The sequence below is a fragment of the Hyalella azteca genome, unplaced genomic scaffold (assembly GCF_000764305.2).
Source record: "Hyalella azteca isolate HAZT.00-mixed unplaced genomic scaffold, Hazt_2.0.2 contig15353, whole genome shotgun sequence".
NCBI lineage: Eukaryota > Metazoa > Arthropoda > Malacostraca > Amphipoda > Hyalellidae > Hyalella > Hyalella azteca.
In genome coordinates this window covers 177,279-195,066 of record NW_025945209.1, presented here as the reverse complement: position 1 = coordinate 195,066, position 17,788 = coordinate 177,279, and the positions used below count along the sequence as shown (strand labels likewise).

At 34.6% G+C, this 17,788-nt stretch overlaps 1 protein-coding gene across 1 annotated transcript; it reads right to left on the bottom strand.

Annotated features, from left to right (window-relative positions):
• Positions 1–6,915: 6,915 nt before the first annotated feature.
• LOC108674452 (eclosion hormone) lies at positions 6,916–17,414 on the bottom strand. The gene is made up of 3 exons (XM_018162401.1): positions 17,367–17,414; positions 11,049–11,149; positions 6,916–8,249 (listed from the first exon to the last, which is right to left on the bottom strand). Exons 1-3 carry the CDS (start codon positions 17,397–17,399, stop codon positions 8,096–8,098), a joined length of 288 nt encoding a protein of 95 aa, XP_018017890.1. The 5' UTR covers positions 17,400–17,414; the 3' UTR covers positions 6,916–8,095.
• Positions 17,415–17,788: the final 374 nt, after the last annotated feature.

The following is a 17,788-nucleotide window of genomic DNA, read 5'->3' as shown; positions in this document are numbered from 1 at the left end:
CCTTTTCGGGTAAAATTAAATCGTCTTTCACTGATTGAGTTTGTTCTCACGTCACAGTTTAAGTTCTTCACTTACATGTTGTAGTTGCGTAAACGCGTACATGTGAAGTAAGTGTGCAAAGATTCATCGAGAAAAATTGTCTTCACGAGTAATTTCAAGTTAGTTAATCAATGTTATTCGATTTTAAATTTTTTAATTAGAATTGTCTCAGGGTATGAGCTCATAGGCAAATCAATTTAGAATTCAAAGTGTAATTAAAATATTTAATTAACGACAACGACCTATCAAATGGCAATTTGTAATCGTAATTCCACCAAAATGATTCATTTAAATGATTCATTCTTCATTTCCAGGAAGAGAATTAACATTAACGATAACTGTGATTATGTCGTATAAATTAATCCTCAATGAAAATATTGTTAATTTATATTTTCATTTTATTTATATTTCATGTACAATAAAGTACCTAGAAATTATTTACTCTGTTAAAAACTGCAGCAAGGCTCATGAGTGACAGCGCAGGCTGTCACTGAAACTGATATCTAAATTCTCAGGGAAACTTTTTTTTAATAGTTTGAATTTAAAATTGCATTTACATTTCATGTCTGTAAGAGAATTTCATGTAACTCAATATCAATCAGTTTTTAGAGTAACGACACGTTATGAAACTTAAAAAAAAAAACCGGAGCACAATCTGCGTCGTTTCGCTTTAGCACATTTTTCTGAGAGGTAGTCAACCAAAGCTGCACTCTATCTGAGGGCATAGATTTTCATCTTGCCTACGCTGTTGCCGACTAAATGTAAACTCTTGATTGGAAAATCAATAGATTAATATTTACTTCTCAACCAACGACAACCAGTTCTAATTTTGGTGACAAAAGTCTTCAGAAATTTTTTAATAACATAAAAAAAACTAACAACCATCAATTCGGAATAAGATGCCATTTCTGCACAGTATAACGAATATATATAATAAAAACAATGAGTATATTACCAACATTAATTTCAATAAGATTAGAATAATACCATCTCACATTCCTGCAAATAAAACTTCAAATGCCTACTTCAACGAAATAAATACAACCTAATTTCGAATAGGTTTAGTAAAGTCGAAGTATGTCGCATGGAGCTGGGCTGTCTGTTTGTATACAATATTTTTTATTTGCCAGCTTCACAAATATCTCTTGTAAACACAACGTTTGGGCAATGCAAAACACACAAGCATCCTGCACACTATCGAGAATCTTGGCTGGTTCATCGGCGGCCAATGAATTGCCGTCTAAACTTCTCATAATTCATGCCTCATGATATGAATTGAGATGATTTTACTATGCTAGGTTAAAATATTAGGGGAATTTAGTCTTGAATATTCAATGCTGGCACCAAAGATAGCTTTTTCAGTCCCATCATTTCTAAAAAAAATAATTGCAGTGACAAAATTTGTAGAAAGCCGTAACTCAAGTATCTTTCTCAGCTTTTTTTATAATATACGTGTAATATTTCGAAATTGAAAGTTCAAGTAAAGTGGAATGTTGAAGTTGGTGAACGATCACTAAGTAATTGTATAAAACAATGTAACTCAGTACTCACTGCAGTGAGTGACAGAGCGCGCATTTTCTCGTTGACAAAAACTTGAGGTCACGGACAGACGGACGGAAGGACATGGCGAGCACAATAGTGCATTTTTCAATATATGAGAAAATGCGCTAAAAACGCTCCTTCAAAACAAAAAAAAAATTAAATGCAGATTGTCGCTAAATTTCTTTGGTAAACTTTTGAATTTTGAATAAAAGTAAGAATTTTTCACTCGAGCGGAGGTCACTGCAGCGAAGTGACGTCAATTTGGGCGCACGGCGTCAAAGAGAAGCTGGCGCGCCTTCAACGTCGCTTCCCGTCATGAATTGAAGGAATTTTGAAAAATAAATTTTAATCCTGATATTTTATTCAAATTTAAATATGAAATTAAGCGATTTAAGTTGTGAACGATCGATCTTAGAGGGAATTTTTATTTTTATTTTATCAAGTTAACTTCAGGAAAAATTATTTTATAGAACTTTAGTTAAGAAAATAACAGAAAGTTCACTTGAAAGTCTTATCCAACCAGTTCATTCATACGGCTGCGTTAATACGTCATCTTAGCAGCCTCCTTAATTAAACTATTGCCTGGAGCACTAAATCTAAGCAAAATTTCTGTTGAACACGACGTGCTCTGGAACGGCGGAATGGATTAAAAATGATTTAATCATCTTGCTTTGAAACACGTCGTCATTGCTTTGTATTACGTCTTCATTGCTTTCGAGAAGTTTGTTGCTCAATTTGTCCCTGCTGAATAAACAGGTTCCGTGTTTCTAATGTTTCTAATCGTGAATAAGTTTATGGTAAGAAGATATAAATCTTCAAATCAATGACTAAACTTTGCCGCTGGGCCCGCTCATGCGAAATTCCGAATAACATCAACTTCCAAGGACATTGCCTCTGCTTAACTTTAAAACTTCAATGCTTGGTTTAATGCGCCAGTTGAATTGTTTACTTAGCGCATCTCTCTATTTTTAGCGCATTTTCTCATTTATGGAATAAATGCACTATTGTGCTCGCCATGTCCGTCTGTCTGTCTGTCTGTCCGTCCGTCTGTCCGTCTGTCCGTGACCTCAAGTCTTCGTCGACGAGAAAATGCGCTCTCTGTCACTCACTGCAGTGAGTACTGAGTTATATTTTTTTAGGGTTCCCGTAGGTGGCCAGTGTTATATTCGTATTTTGTGATAGCCTCATTCACTCCTTCAACGTTGGTCAGAGCTAATGGTGCATGCGATTGCCATAATATTATTTTTGGCTTTTATAACGTTTTAATCACATTTTTAATTTTTAAACATTCAATAGTGTTATAAAATAACGCGTGCTTCCAGGATTTTGTTGTATAGTGGCAGGTAAGCTTTTGGTATATTTATGATTGAAATTTATGGTTAATTTATGTACAACTGTATGAATATCTTTTGCGTATAATATCAGTATTTTTCTCGCTACTATTTATACGTTTTCTGAAATATCGGGTATTATATTTAAATCATCCTGTGACCTAAATACTAAAAATTTGGTTAATTTTCATGTGTTTTTTTTATTTAAATTTGGATCTTCATTTCAGTTCATATATTTTTATGTTTCTCCTACATATAGGATAAGAGAGCGTGGAAGTATGCTTTTGCGGTTACATTTAATTTGGGTTTTCCTTAAATTGTTTATGAAATTCCCTGAACAAACTTACCTCATTAAAATTCAGGACCTGCAGTATTCGTCTTTTAAACTCTGACTCCCGCACCAGCAAATACAGAACACTTCTCTACCACTATAGCCATATATTCAGTACTGACATATGTTGGGAGCTCTCCCTCAACTCGGTTACTGACTTAGTTTAAAAATTAAAAAAAAATCTATGTAAATTTACTGGGTAACATAAAGTAACATTTAATACAAATGTTTAAAGAAATCTATGTAAATTTATTGGGTAACATAAAGTAACATTAAATACAAATGTTATAAAGTAATAAAATAGTAATAGTAACTTTTAATACAAAGATATTAAATGTTATTAGGTAATTACGATTCAATAATTAACACTCAAATACGAGAAACGCTACTAGAAATAGCTGAACGCAGCCACCCAATAATTTTTATGACGGAAGATATTTTCCATTGTATTCCAAATGAAAGGATCTCTCTCAACTGTTGAGATCTTGTCTGTAAAGTGGGCGAGGCTTGAGCTACACTCAAAATCCTGAAGACGGTTGATTGTACGGCTAATGAGGCTTTGCAAATGACTCATTGTACAATAAGGCATTGTACACTCTACAATGTACACTGTAAGTATTGTTGTTGGGGACAGTCCGCATTTGAAGTTCGCTAATACGTTACGAAATTTCACATTCACTTCTAAGATTGTTCCGATGCATGGAATGAACATCGGAAAAATTCTTTAGAAAATCTATATTCAGTGTAATGTTCATAAATGTGTGAGCTCAATCTTAATTTAGTTCATAGATTAATGAATGGTGTAGAATGGCTATCATGTATAATATCGAAAGTTACATCAAATCACAAATTATATAAAAATATTTATCATATAAGTGGAGAATAATGATCACTTGTCGTATTACAGATTTAAAACAAGCACTATTTGTCTCATTAGTAATGTGTTTCTAAATCATTTTTCTTTACCATTTTTCCAGTCATTTCAAAGCATTTCTTCAAAATTGACCTTTTGGTGTTACGTAACTCCAACCTCGTCTGAAAAACGTCCCAAACATACAAATTAAAGGATCCATCAATGCGATGGACATCTGAAGTTGAAGTCTGGAAAGCCATCCTGCAGGAAGAATGGCATCCTTGAAGGATCGTCATGCGGAGAGGTAGCCTTTTTAATCTCCTTAATACACACGAAACACAAGTAGCGTCATCAATGGCGACATGCCTGAATTATTATCTGTAGATTTTTCTCGATCAGGTTTATTTATTCAATTACAGGAGATTTTTCTGAAGTGATCGCATAAGATCTCTAGCCAGATGGCAGCTTTAATGGACAATTCAAGACTTCTAAAAGGTTTCCAGGGATTACTTAGCCTGTGAACTGCCGGGACGATGACCACGGCCCTCTCACAGCATACAGTAATGTTCATTCATAAGTAGTTACGGTTAATCTTAGTTGCAGTTTCCAAAACATACCTTGGATATATTTTTAACTATTGAACCAATATTTATGAAACAACTACTACTGTTGTTCACTAAACGCTCTTCAACGTTATATAGAATAGGTACAAATTTTCTTTTCACTAAATGTACATCATTGATGTCCTCGATTCGAATAAGAGTACGCTACGAAATTGTAATAATTGTTAAGTAAATTGAATAGTCATGAGATGAGTAAGATATTTCGGCAACTTATTAAAGTTGCCTAAACATATTGCTTCCCGAGAGTGGCCTTTAAAACAGATTTCTATTAACCTGATCATGTATTATAAACCCCTACATAAAATATGTGTCAGAAGAGCAATTTTCGACTTGATCCAGCCAGGCTCGGTACATTTTGATTATTCCTGCTCATTCATCTCGAATTTGTTAATTTATTAATTAATGTGACGCTTCATGTGCAAATAATTGATCGCTCAGATGTTGAACATTGATTGCTGGTGCAAATACTGATCCATTATTTTAGGAAAAAACTCAATAAACGATTAGAATAACTTTATTCTAACAGATGTTAATAGATTTTTTCTTTTAACTTAGTTAGCGGTTTACAGAATTAAGAGGTTCACACACGCCAACATTAAGATCGTGAATAGTTCAAATCGTGCGTCATGTTCCAAATAAACCAGATTTATAACCGGCTTTTTTAAAAGCATGACAGTTTGATCCTCTTCGTAAATATAATGCATAGTTACTGGTTCAGGCGGAGGATGCTTCATCATCATCGATAACAACGTTCATGATGACATATGGTGAAGTTTATAACAATATACAGCGCCACCCACGTGATGCCAGCGAGATTCGCGATTCTACGCACGGTAAGAATTTGCAGTGATGCGAGATGCTGCGTCATGCATCACTGTCACTATAAAATCATACGCAAGCTTTGTATCTACCAACAGCTCCCTCATGCCAGATATCATCTAATGGCTGCTATTCGAAGACCAAACGTGACGTGAAATCCGTAAAATGTTTTCCTTCAGAAACAGACTTTCATTTTTATTATATTGCATGGAAACCGATTAACTTAATGCAAATCATGATATTTTATTTCGATAAAGCAAAATTTGGATGGCTTGGGCCCAGCAATTAATGTAGACATCATGTAACGGTGCACAGAGGCAATAATTAATGTGCATTACATTGAGATATATCGACTTCTTAAGCTCATGTTAAGCAGCAGTTTATACATGTCTGTTGGCCATCAGTTTGATGGTGATGATTTATCAATGTAACTATCGATATCCATAATAAAAAATAGTTGAATTAAATAAATTGTTTATTATTACCTTAGAGCTTTCCATCCCCGAAAATAACCCGACATAATTACGCCCGAAAACACTATTCAATTTTAAATGGTGTCATAACGGTATATTCAGATGTTATTGTGTTATTATTCTAAAATGTAATTACTATCTCCAGGCAACACTATATTACTTATTAAACTGTTACTTCATGGGTTTCAAATTCTTCAATATTTTCATTTGGAACTTATATGCTAGCACATCCATGCTCGCTGATGTACGAAATGCACATCAAGTCAAAAATCTAAGCCATGACGGTAATGTTCCGTATTTCCTTATTGTATTTTTAATAATTTCTTGTGATCTAAAATGCAAGTATTTCATTGAAAACTCCTATTTGAATCACAGCTCACGAATATCTCATCCCATCTCTAAATTCACACAAACTTTTCATCGAAGTACGTGCGAATTACTTCTATTGAAGCTCAGCCTTTACTTTGAACCAAGTTACTGATTAAAAATTACGGTCGGGTATTGGGCGGCCAACCATGCATCGCCCGCTCACCTGCTTATTCCGATTGATGTTGTCGATAAGAAATGGAATTACTGAACTTAAAGAAAGCCTCCATTTATTTAATGAAGAAAGTATCTACCAGGCTCTCTGTATGCAATGAGACGGCCAGGAAAATTTGAATTTGGGATTAGTCTTCAATTTACGATCCATATTTCCTTATTTATTGTTATACAGTCATTATATCAACCAGAATATATAGAATAACAAGCGAGCCAAACTCTAACTTAATTCCAATACCAAGTTATTAAAGTGTTAATCTTAAAGGGTAATAATAAGTTTTCAAAGCATCAATTAGACTTTATTAAATACTGTTCATTGAAATTTTAACTTGAGATATAATTAAATTTTTCTACCCAATAAATATTTCATATAGAGCATCAATACACACAGATTTGTTAAATAATTACATAACATTAGAGATCGCTCTAGATTAGCGATGGTCTTTCAGTACATATTCCTATTAATGTTCATTAGAATTTGGAACTATTTAACAAATTATTATGCATAACCACAAGCGAATAATTCATTGATATAATATCCCAGCATGAAACTGACGCCGTATATTAGTTTCAGCACTTGTACAAATGAATTAAGATAAATTATTTTCGGCAATACATGAGCGAGGAGAAGACTATAAATTAACATTAACCGGCGAAACCGGCTAACCCGGCGGCGCAGGTTAAACCGGCGAAAGTTTCTAACCTGATGTAAAGCAGGTTAAACCCGACGTGTAAAGTTAACCTGGTGTATCAGCTTAACCGTTATAATAGATCCTTTGGATTAATCGATGAATTGATCCACAAATTTTCATCCATAGATAAACCCACGTATAGATTCATTTATTTGATCGAACCCATTAATTTGCTCCATGGATCAACCATTACAATTTATTCATAACCATTGAAAACAATTATGCAGCAACTAAATTTCCAGTAGCATTAGGAGCGAAGGCAAATAATCGTCATCGACCTAATCTTGAGCTCTTCTTTTCGATCTTTGAATATTCAATGAATAACTTCAGTTTTCCACTACCATAATGTCTCACCATAAATTCAAATATAATCATTTGAAAATTCATAAAGAATTATGCAATAATCAACATTATTTATAATAATTAAGAATGGTGAACTTACCAAATTATCGACGGTAAATTTCCGGGACGGAGTTATAAGATCCGAATAAAAATTTCAAATCAAACCCAAAGTTTGAAGTGAAGCAACGCTGAATTTACCCTCCATTTCTGTCAACCAACTTGGCTTTTATCAGTTGAAAAATGAAGTTACCTCGAATAATAATTGTAATCGAATCTCGAATAATCTTACAAAGTAAGATTCTGGGTTTGGGATGTTAACTCTTAAAAATTCTTGTCGATAAGAACTTGAACTCCAGATAGCAAACAGTCACCTAACATTCAACTCTTCGAAAAATAAATTTTTACCATAAATAAAGAAACCAATAGCCTTCGAAAGATATCAATCCCTGAAAGATAATAATATTTGAATCATAGGTTGTATCATGTATGTGTATTGTCGCCCATGGTTCATTAAGGCGAGAACTGAAAGCGCCTGATGAAGCGATGGAATGTGGACGGTCGGTTGCAGTCCGGGATGCTGGAGCCTTTAGTCAGGATGCAAGTCTCGGCGCAGTCTCCGCCGTGGAAGTAATCCCCGTACATCTCCTTGCAGTACCCGCAGTTACTGCGCGTAATAAATACATTCTCTATTGTTATCTTTTTGATTTGATTAATACCCAAAAAGTTACCAAATACGACGTGAAATCAATTGAATACTTGACTTAAAATTACTGTGGATGATTTACAGTATTTACATGGAAGCATTAAATGCGCGCAAGATGTCCATTCTCATTTGTTTTCTTTTGTACTTGACTGATACAAAAAGGTTAAAAAATGTGAGAGTAACTGCAAAGTTAAATCAATATAATACTTGACAGCAAGTTACAATAGATAAATTAATCTATGTATTTAGCAGCAGTTAATGCACAGAACGAATCAATTCCTTTAGATAATCGTAAGGAATTGCCTGATACATACAGGAGAAGGCTGCCATATGCAATAGTTACTTCAGATTATGTGAGATCCGTTGAATTATTTCCAAGAATTTACAGTACATAAGTTAATCAATGTATTTAGAAGCAGGTACTACACACTTCTCGTGCATAATTATAGTCACATGTAGAAACTATCCACCAATACAAACCAAAAACAATATAAACTTCTGTCGTAATCAATTATATTAACACTTACAGCTCGTAATCTCTCTTCTATAAACACTTCTCGTAATCAATTATTTCTTATATAAAACACAATTCCAAGATCTTGTTCGTGAGTCTCTAGTTGATTTTTTTGTACATGCTATGTTGTTAGGAACATGGTCTCGAAACTTACACTTGTTATTAGTAGAAAAAAAAATAAATTTACGAAATTTGCAGTAAGCTACAGAATTTTAAGTATAAAATATCCTCTGATGTGACAGCACAAATCTAATTTTAAACTAGTTCACACCTTAGCTAAATGCTTGACGTTGTTTCCGTTGAATCGACCCCGCTACCCTCAATTGGCTGATCGGATTAGGTTGGGCTAGGTTCGGTTGGGCTAGGCTTGGTCAAGCTTCGTAATGTTGGCTAATGATTTGATGGTTAGGTTAGATAGGTGAAAAATATAGATGATTAGGTTACAGTAGGTTAGGTTACGTTAGGCTGGATTACAGTAAAGATAGTATTATTATTTTAGGTCAGGTTTGTTAGGTAAGTTTAGATCTTTTCTGGTTCATCGGGTTTAGGGTAAAAATGTACAATCATTAGCGATGTTCCCCGATCTTAAAAACATGTGTAAATGGGAATTTTGTTTGTGCTCGAGGGATTCAAGTAGATTACATGAATTTTCTCGCACATCGTCACATGGAAAACATTGTTTTAATTTAGTAACATTGTTTAACTTAAAGCTTATTTAATTGGAGTTATCAATCCATAACCATGTTTATTGAATTAATATTAATAAAAACACTGATAATATCACCTTCCTGCTTCAGTAGTGCAGTTACTTGCTGTATTGTAAATTTGTGATGAAGTACTGTGCAAGTTTCCCACCACTGACTATCAGATCGCAAAGATTAAGCACGACCAGCTTCGACGTGGGTGTTAAATTTGTTGTGGCCGTCAGATAAGCTGCTGATCCCGACTTGCGTACTGGTTCCTCTTATAGTGTTTTGACTCAGACGCCATTGTGAGTTGTGCGTGATAGTAGTGAGATATTTGAATACCTAGTGAAATATCGTGATTTTTCTGAATATAATAATTTGTCATATGTTGGTATTTGCTTTTGCTTTCTGTTGTCGGATCGTGCGTTTATTCTCAAAAGTCCGTGATTTAGCTCTCTCTCCGCCCATTCGACTTAAATTAGCTCTCGTGTTCGATTTTCAATTATTCTTTAAAGAGAGATCCGTTTTGTTAATTTCTTTAATTCTATTTCGCACCCGTTGTATTTGACTTGCTATAATGTGCCGTTTATCTTTAATACATTGAATTAAACTTGTTATATGAGTTTCCAATCCGTCCAGTCCAAGCCTTGCTTATATAAGCCAATAGTGAAGCATCTTTCAATTTCCGGTCATTGTGAGCGTGACAATTAAGATCATCCGAACTTTCAAGGGAAGGGACATGGGGGACAACCCCACATCCTCAATAAACAAATAAACATAATAATAACTTTCAAGGTGACGCAATTGGTAATTCGGAATATCAAGGCTATTTCTTCACACGTTTTCAATAAAAAAACTCGTTACTGTATAGCAGCTAAAATGATCATCACAATTATCATGATAACTATTATCATTACCGTTAATACAATGAATCTGAGGCAATTATATAATAAATATTTACAGATTTCCAATAATTTAGGCCATTGTGGCGGCTAATGTAGCGGCGCTACATTTAACTGTAGCGGTAGCGGTAGCGCAAGCTACAATCTAGTGGGTGTAGCGCCACAGTAGCGGTAGCCGGTAGCGCCCGCTACATTTAGAGCATGTAGCGGTAGCGGTAGCGGCCGCTACATTGCAAAGTAGCGCTGCCCAGCTCTGCTGATACTTACAGGAGATGGTTACCATATGCAATAGTTACTGCAGAGTATGTGAGATCCGTTGAATTATTTACAAGAATTTACAGTACATAAGTAAATCAATGTATTTAGAAGCAGGTACTACACGCTTCTCGTGCATAATTATAGTCACATGTAGAAACTACAACAGTGAATAGGAAAATTGCACATTTAAACTATCGATGTTACTCAATACAACGTCATTGATTCATATTTCTCTCCAATTTTACAGGCTACGGCAATTTTTCTCGACACCAATCAAGCAAAAATTATTAATAAATGCTCAAACACTTTCAGAAAATGTTTAGGATTTTACAGAAATATCAATAAGAACTGTCATGTTTAGTTCATATAAACCTTTAGTTTGACAATAATATCGGCTTACCGAATGCAGAGTCCAGTCATGGACCGTCCCTGAGCAGACGTCGCCTGTACGGCCAGCATCAGCATCACGGTCAGCACCACCACGACTCTTACATTCAAATTCTGTCACGAAAACTTATACATTGAAATTCATTAAAACATAAATCAAACAGAAAATGAATAAGCATAGAAAATGTCAAGTAAATCTTCATAAATTTCACCAAAAACGTTTGGAGACGAGCTCCATCATCAAAACTTCAAGAATTTTCGTACAGCTGGAAGCTCGGAATAATTAATGAAAATAGTGAATTTATTTTCTTTTTCGTACTGATCGTCAATTTAGTGTAAAATGTAAGCTGTGAAATATTAATTAATATTATATCAATTTAATAAATATCCATGTATAATATGTTATTCGTCATCAGTCAGAAACAAACTTCATTAATCATACACTAGTATTTTGAACCTAATTATCGTTAGTTATTGATCAAAAATAACGAAAGTCAAAGCGAGATATCTAAGAAAGTTTCCAGCAACTCAGATTATATTAATTCCTATTTAATCTCACTTCCAGTAATCAACGTGCAGATTATTGCACTATTTACCACTAAATATATTGAAAGAAGCGTTTCTCGTTAACGTCGCTAATTGAATCCATGGAGGTGGCGGGCCTTTTGGAAGACTTAACTTGCCGCTGCGCCGCCCAATGCCGTGTTTTCCCACGCCAATTCCGACCTGCCAATGTCATTACCGCCCCAACGTGCCTTCATTTCCTCCAATACAAACTAAAAACAATAAAAACTCTTGTCGTAATCAATTATATTAATACTTATAATTCGTAATCTCTCTTATATAAACTCTTCTCGTAATCAATTATATCTTATATTAACACAATTCCAAGATCTTGTTCGTGGGTCTCTAGTTGATTTTTTCTGCATGTCATGTTATAAGGAACATTGACTCGAAACTTACATTTGTTATTTATGGAAATCAAGATTTGCTCAATTTTCCAGCGATCATTTTTTAGGTTACATTAGGTTAGGTTGCGTTAGGCTGGGTTACGATAAAGATAGTAGTACCGTATGAGATTAGGTTAGGTTCGTTAGGTAAGTTTAGTCTTTTTTTAACATCGGATTTAGGGAAAAGAATCAAAAAATGTACGATCACCATAACGATATTCCCCGATCTTTAAAACATGTGTAAATGAGATTCGCGCATTCGACTTAAATTGGCTATCGTGTTCGTTGTTCAGTTATTCTTTAAAGGGTCTGTTTTGTTATTTTCTTTAATTCTGTGTCGGCTATAATATGCCGTTTAGCTTTAATGCATCTAATTAAGCTTTTTATTTGATTTTCCAATCCGTCCAGCCCAAGCCTTGCAAATATAAGCGAAAAAGGGAAGCATCTTTCAATTTCCGGTCATTGGTAGAAGTGAAAATTAAGACCATCCGAACTTACTAGGTGACGCAATTGGTAGTACGGAATGATAAGGCTATTTCTTCATACGTATTCTATAAAAAACTCGTTACTGTATAGCAGCTAAAATGATCATCACAATTATCATGATAACTATTATCATTACCGTTAATACAATGAATATGAGGCAATTAATTTAAACGCCAACATACAACTAGACGCCATCTTACTATTTTTCTGCGCAAATAAAATTTAATGTTACCTATTATTGAATTGCATGAACAGGTACGAGGAATTCAGTTATTTTCCTCATCATTTGAAAGCATCTTGAATAATCAAAATGTTTAATAATCAATAATCTTGAATAATAATCAACGAGCTTGTATAATCAAGCCTGAATACTTTGTGTGCGCAGGGTCGCGTATGAATATTTTTTGTGCGTGATCGTGCTTGAATATTTTTTTGTATAATCATACCTGAATATTTTGAGTGTATAATCAAGCTTTGATATCTTATTTGTATAATCATGCCTGAATAATCTGTGTGTTGAGTCGTGCATGAAATTTTGTGCGTATAATCATACTTAAATATTCTCTGTTCATAATCTTGCCAGCATAATCCGTATGTATATTCCATCTGTATAACTCAGACTAAAAATAACCTACAGGTTCGCATGGCTGCTGCTCAACAGGTTCAGTAAACCCGTCTGTTGATGCAATGTCCGTTATTGGTTGGCTGATTATTTCTCGTTCACGACTCAATAAAATAGCAGTTATGACTTTAGTGTGCATTCCATTAACACAATTGCCAGCTGATTGTCCAGGCGATTCGTTTACTTTTAGATGAAGGAAAAAATAAGCAAGAACCTAGTTGACCATTGCGTTTTATCCGATAAGGAGAAATGATAGCTTCTAGCAATCATTGATTAATTATATAATTATTTATATTTATAATTCATGAAATGCTGAATTCATTCTACAGTTGCTAAATTGCCTAATTTAATCCATCATTGAATAAATAAATAATTCATTCAATCATTACCTTAATGATCGGTTCATTTAATTTGGGGTGCAGCTGCGTAATTGGTTACCGCTGCATCGTAATCTTTCTTCTTCAATTTTGACAATTAAAACTCCTACATCAGTACAAAAAGCTAACAAATTTTGACCGGAAGAATGTTTTCCCGTAGTTAATGATACATGAATAATGGTAATTAATGTTATGTTTTTAGTTTTACTTTAAACTCTCTCGCATATCTATTGATTTGGTTGTCAACTTTTACGGCATTTTTTAGAGCAATTGACAGACTAATTAGCTAATTAAGACTGTAATGCCCCCATCGTTATCCCTACGTTGCTGTTCCTGAGGTGAAAATGAATTTTTTCTCTCTAGGTGGCGCGACATAAATTTTCCATGGCCCGACACGCTATATGCGTACCTCGAGCTCAAAAACGGTAATTCTGTGGCGAAAATGTCGCTTCAGTCGTGGAGTTGAATGTCACTCAGACTAGAGAAAACGTCACGTGAATTTAGTAGAACATCGTCACTTACGATGCAAAGAAAGACGCAAAAAAACTCATTACTTCAAAGCTTTAATTTAGAGGAGCAGTTCCTTAATGGACCCTAACAGTTCACTTGCTTTTTTTCTTCTTTGATGCAAATAAATTAACGCACTTAAACTAATAAAAAATTCAAGAGAATTGGTCCGTTGTGCGCCCCCTAGTGATTAATAAATGAACTTTAAACTTTCAAAAACAGTTCATTTAAACTATAGGCAATACTCGCAATGTTTGATATTTTTGGGATTATTGAATATTAGTCTGAAAAGGAGTGGCATCCACAATTCTAAATTTTCCCGATTTCTGTTAAGTTGCATTATTAATATATTATATTATTGCGTTATAAAGTTGCCAATTATTATAAACTTTATATTTTTTGTCTTATGTCACTATCGACTGTAAAGGAGTGACTTCGAAATTGCAGATACTGAACAACATGATGCATGCATTTCTGTGTACATTCACTATAAAAAGGTTTTCGATTTTTTTTAAACGTGTCTTGATGCTTTCTCACGATAATCAAATTAAAATATTCTGTACACATATATTGAAAATTGTTTACTTCTTCTCAAAGTTTCAGCTATCAATTGGCTCAATAATTTTCTTGTTCTTCTTAAATAAATAAGTAACTTTGTTGGTTTGGTTCGAAGTGAATGAAAAAATTTCTCTCATAGTTCAATATTCAAGATTCTTAGTACACATATAACGATGGGATCAGTGGATAGAAACAAACCTCAGGGCATGCGTAGATTTCATAACCATGAAGACCAATTAGCCTTACAATGTGCTTAAATTCACTACCTTCAATATCGCTAACGACTCCACACTACTTGAGAAGTACTTCGATATATATTATGCAAACAAAACTCAATCTCAACTTTCTAGCGAGATCGAAACGTCATCACACTTTTTTTGTGCCACTTGAACCTTAACTAATTCGTAATTCTGATTAATGTTATACGGTTTATAGTGACGAGCGGCCAAGTAAGTGCAGTATAAGTTGAGTGGCGACTTATATGTGTCATTGACGACGCACGATTAATAGCTGAGCGTTCGAGTCTGAGGTCGTGGTAGACGTCTTACAACAATAAGAACACCCAGTGAAAATTTACAGACGCGGCTGATTATGATTTGATAATCTGATTAGGATTACCAGAAGCTGGGGCGACTCTAAATTTTGTTGGGGCACTTGTTCCTGACGCGGGTAAATCAATTGGCTTCAGTGAATCAGTCCTGCAGATCAGAACGTGATGTTTGCATGTTGCATATTGTCTATAATAATTCATTTATTTGTATCAATAGTAATTCATGTCTATTATTACATGCTAGTGACACCAATATACCTAATGGCATTTAATATAATTTTTCTGTATCCATACTGAGTTATTTAAGCTCTGTTTTCTTAAGGTGTTTTATTTCGCAATAATGTTCATTCACTTCTCACATTATGATGCAAGTTGCTCATTTATCGCTCTCTATTCAGCCGTTCTCTTCATATTCATTGTTCATCTCCATTTTTCATGATTTAGTTTTGCATTCAGTTTAGCCCGGCGCCTCTTTCTGTTCGCGTCACTCCTGCCTTTTACAAACACTCCATCCCCCCGAGACCACTTCGTCACAGTGGCAAACAACACTTCACTCCGCAATATCAAATCAACACATGACATCAGTCACATATTTTTCGTGGCCAAGAAAATTCCGAACTGTTGAAGTAAAGTCACTGTAAACAGAAACATTTTCCTAATGAATTACCTACGAACAAAAAAAAATTCTCGAGTCGGAACAGAGATGCAAAACTTAATATAAGGTTCTCTATTTTTATTTTTGTTCGATTTTTACAAGCGGGATATTTCCTAGAGGTGCAATCTAAATGATGGTTTTCGTGGTCATGTTTTCTCTGTTTCAAGTGCGTTTCGTTTTGCGTTTCAAGTATCGTGATATGAGTGATATTTTTTGTGCAAAATCTTCATTCTAACTAATCAGATTTCACTTGTTTTTATAAGGAACATGTGAAGCCCTGTTTTTGCAAATGCAAGTCAGACATTCTTAATTATTAATGGAATAATATTAAATATTATGTTACGGAATTTAAATAATAAGCTAATAAATTAGCAATCATTATTTTTTATGTGAGTTTATTCATTATTACCACCAGTCGTCGTTTCAAGAATGAAAAGTAACTGAAATGTTGGTTCTACTAACCGTGGACTTGATTCACAATTACGGTTGGAGCGAATGAATTTTTTAAACAAAAGCACATCTTAATTGCTATAATTGAAGATCCCAATCAAAATTACTAATTTTTCATAATAAATTTTGGTACGTGAAATACTAATAAAGTTCCAAGGTTGTAATAATGAGAGAAATAGTTGCAGCGTATGTTCACTGTATTAACGCATTATCGATGTGACCGATCAACAGAAGAAAATCCAGAGCAACTGCATGAACTGAACTGGAAATATTCGCGGTTGAATCTCCGGCATGGAAGTTTTATTGAAAAAATATCCGTGAAAGTTTTTGTTGTTGGGAATTCATGCGTGGCATTGAACGTCAAATCGAAAACACATATTCTCAGCTTTTTACGACACTTTCCAGTTTATATGTATTTTTATTAATAATAAATCAATCATTCTGGAACGCGTTGCAACAGTTAGAAATGCTGTACAAAATTATAAATGACTCATTTAATCTAATTCTGCTTTCAATAGGAAAATACATTATCACTAAATTTAATTTTTTTTTATCTATCTAATGTTGCTCGGAAAATTTTTACTTTGCCGACATTATTTGGCATAATGATTATTAATGGTCGATGAGCAAAAATTAATTACATGTGTGCATTTAAAAGTTCTGATCATTCATGAAACGTTCAATAAAATTAATTACATGTGTGCATTTAAAAGTTCTGATCATTCATGAAACGTTCAATAACGCATGCTGATCTTGTACCGTCTTCGAATATTTTAGTTTTTGCATTTATGCTTTTACTTTCATCACGGCGTTTTTACTCTTTTTAGCGTGCTTTTTAAACATGTTGATATGTATACTACTTTTTGATATAAATTCGATTATACGAGTTTCTTTGTAAGTTGAAATGATTTCAAGTTTTAAGCTTTAAAGTAGAATTCAAGAACACTATCGTATAAACTTCAAACTAATAATCATTGAGTCCCTACAGATCTACACGATCATTATTGTTGAGATCATGCAAGTTCGATCAATTAACATCCTCACTATTATCACCAATTAATTTTTTAGCGTCTTCAAACCTCAACAAGAATGATCACTTTAATCCACTAAAAAGCACTCCGTTAATTAATTAATAGCCTCCGTGAAGAATCAAATATATGAAGACGTGCGAGTTACCTTGGACGAGGAGAGCGAGGAAGAGGAGGCCATATTCAAGCGACGACTGCTGGAGACCGACTGGCCGAGGTGGCTCGGACACAACAGGATCAGGCCTCGCCCGCGAGACATCCTTCGGTTCATAGCGCTCCCACACCCACGGGCCCGAACCCACACCCACGTACCCACACCCACTCATCCACGTACCCACACCCACACATCCACACCCACGTACTCACACCCACTCATCCACGTACCCACACCCACTCATCCACGTACTCACACCCACTCATACACATCCACGTGCCCACACATACACACATCCACGCATCCACGCCTATGTATCTCATCCTCTGTTTCACAACCACGGACTTGCCTACACACTACTACCGTCTCTCTTTTCACTGCTGGTTCCTGCAGGATAAAATCACAAGTAATCCTAA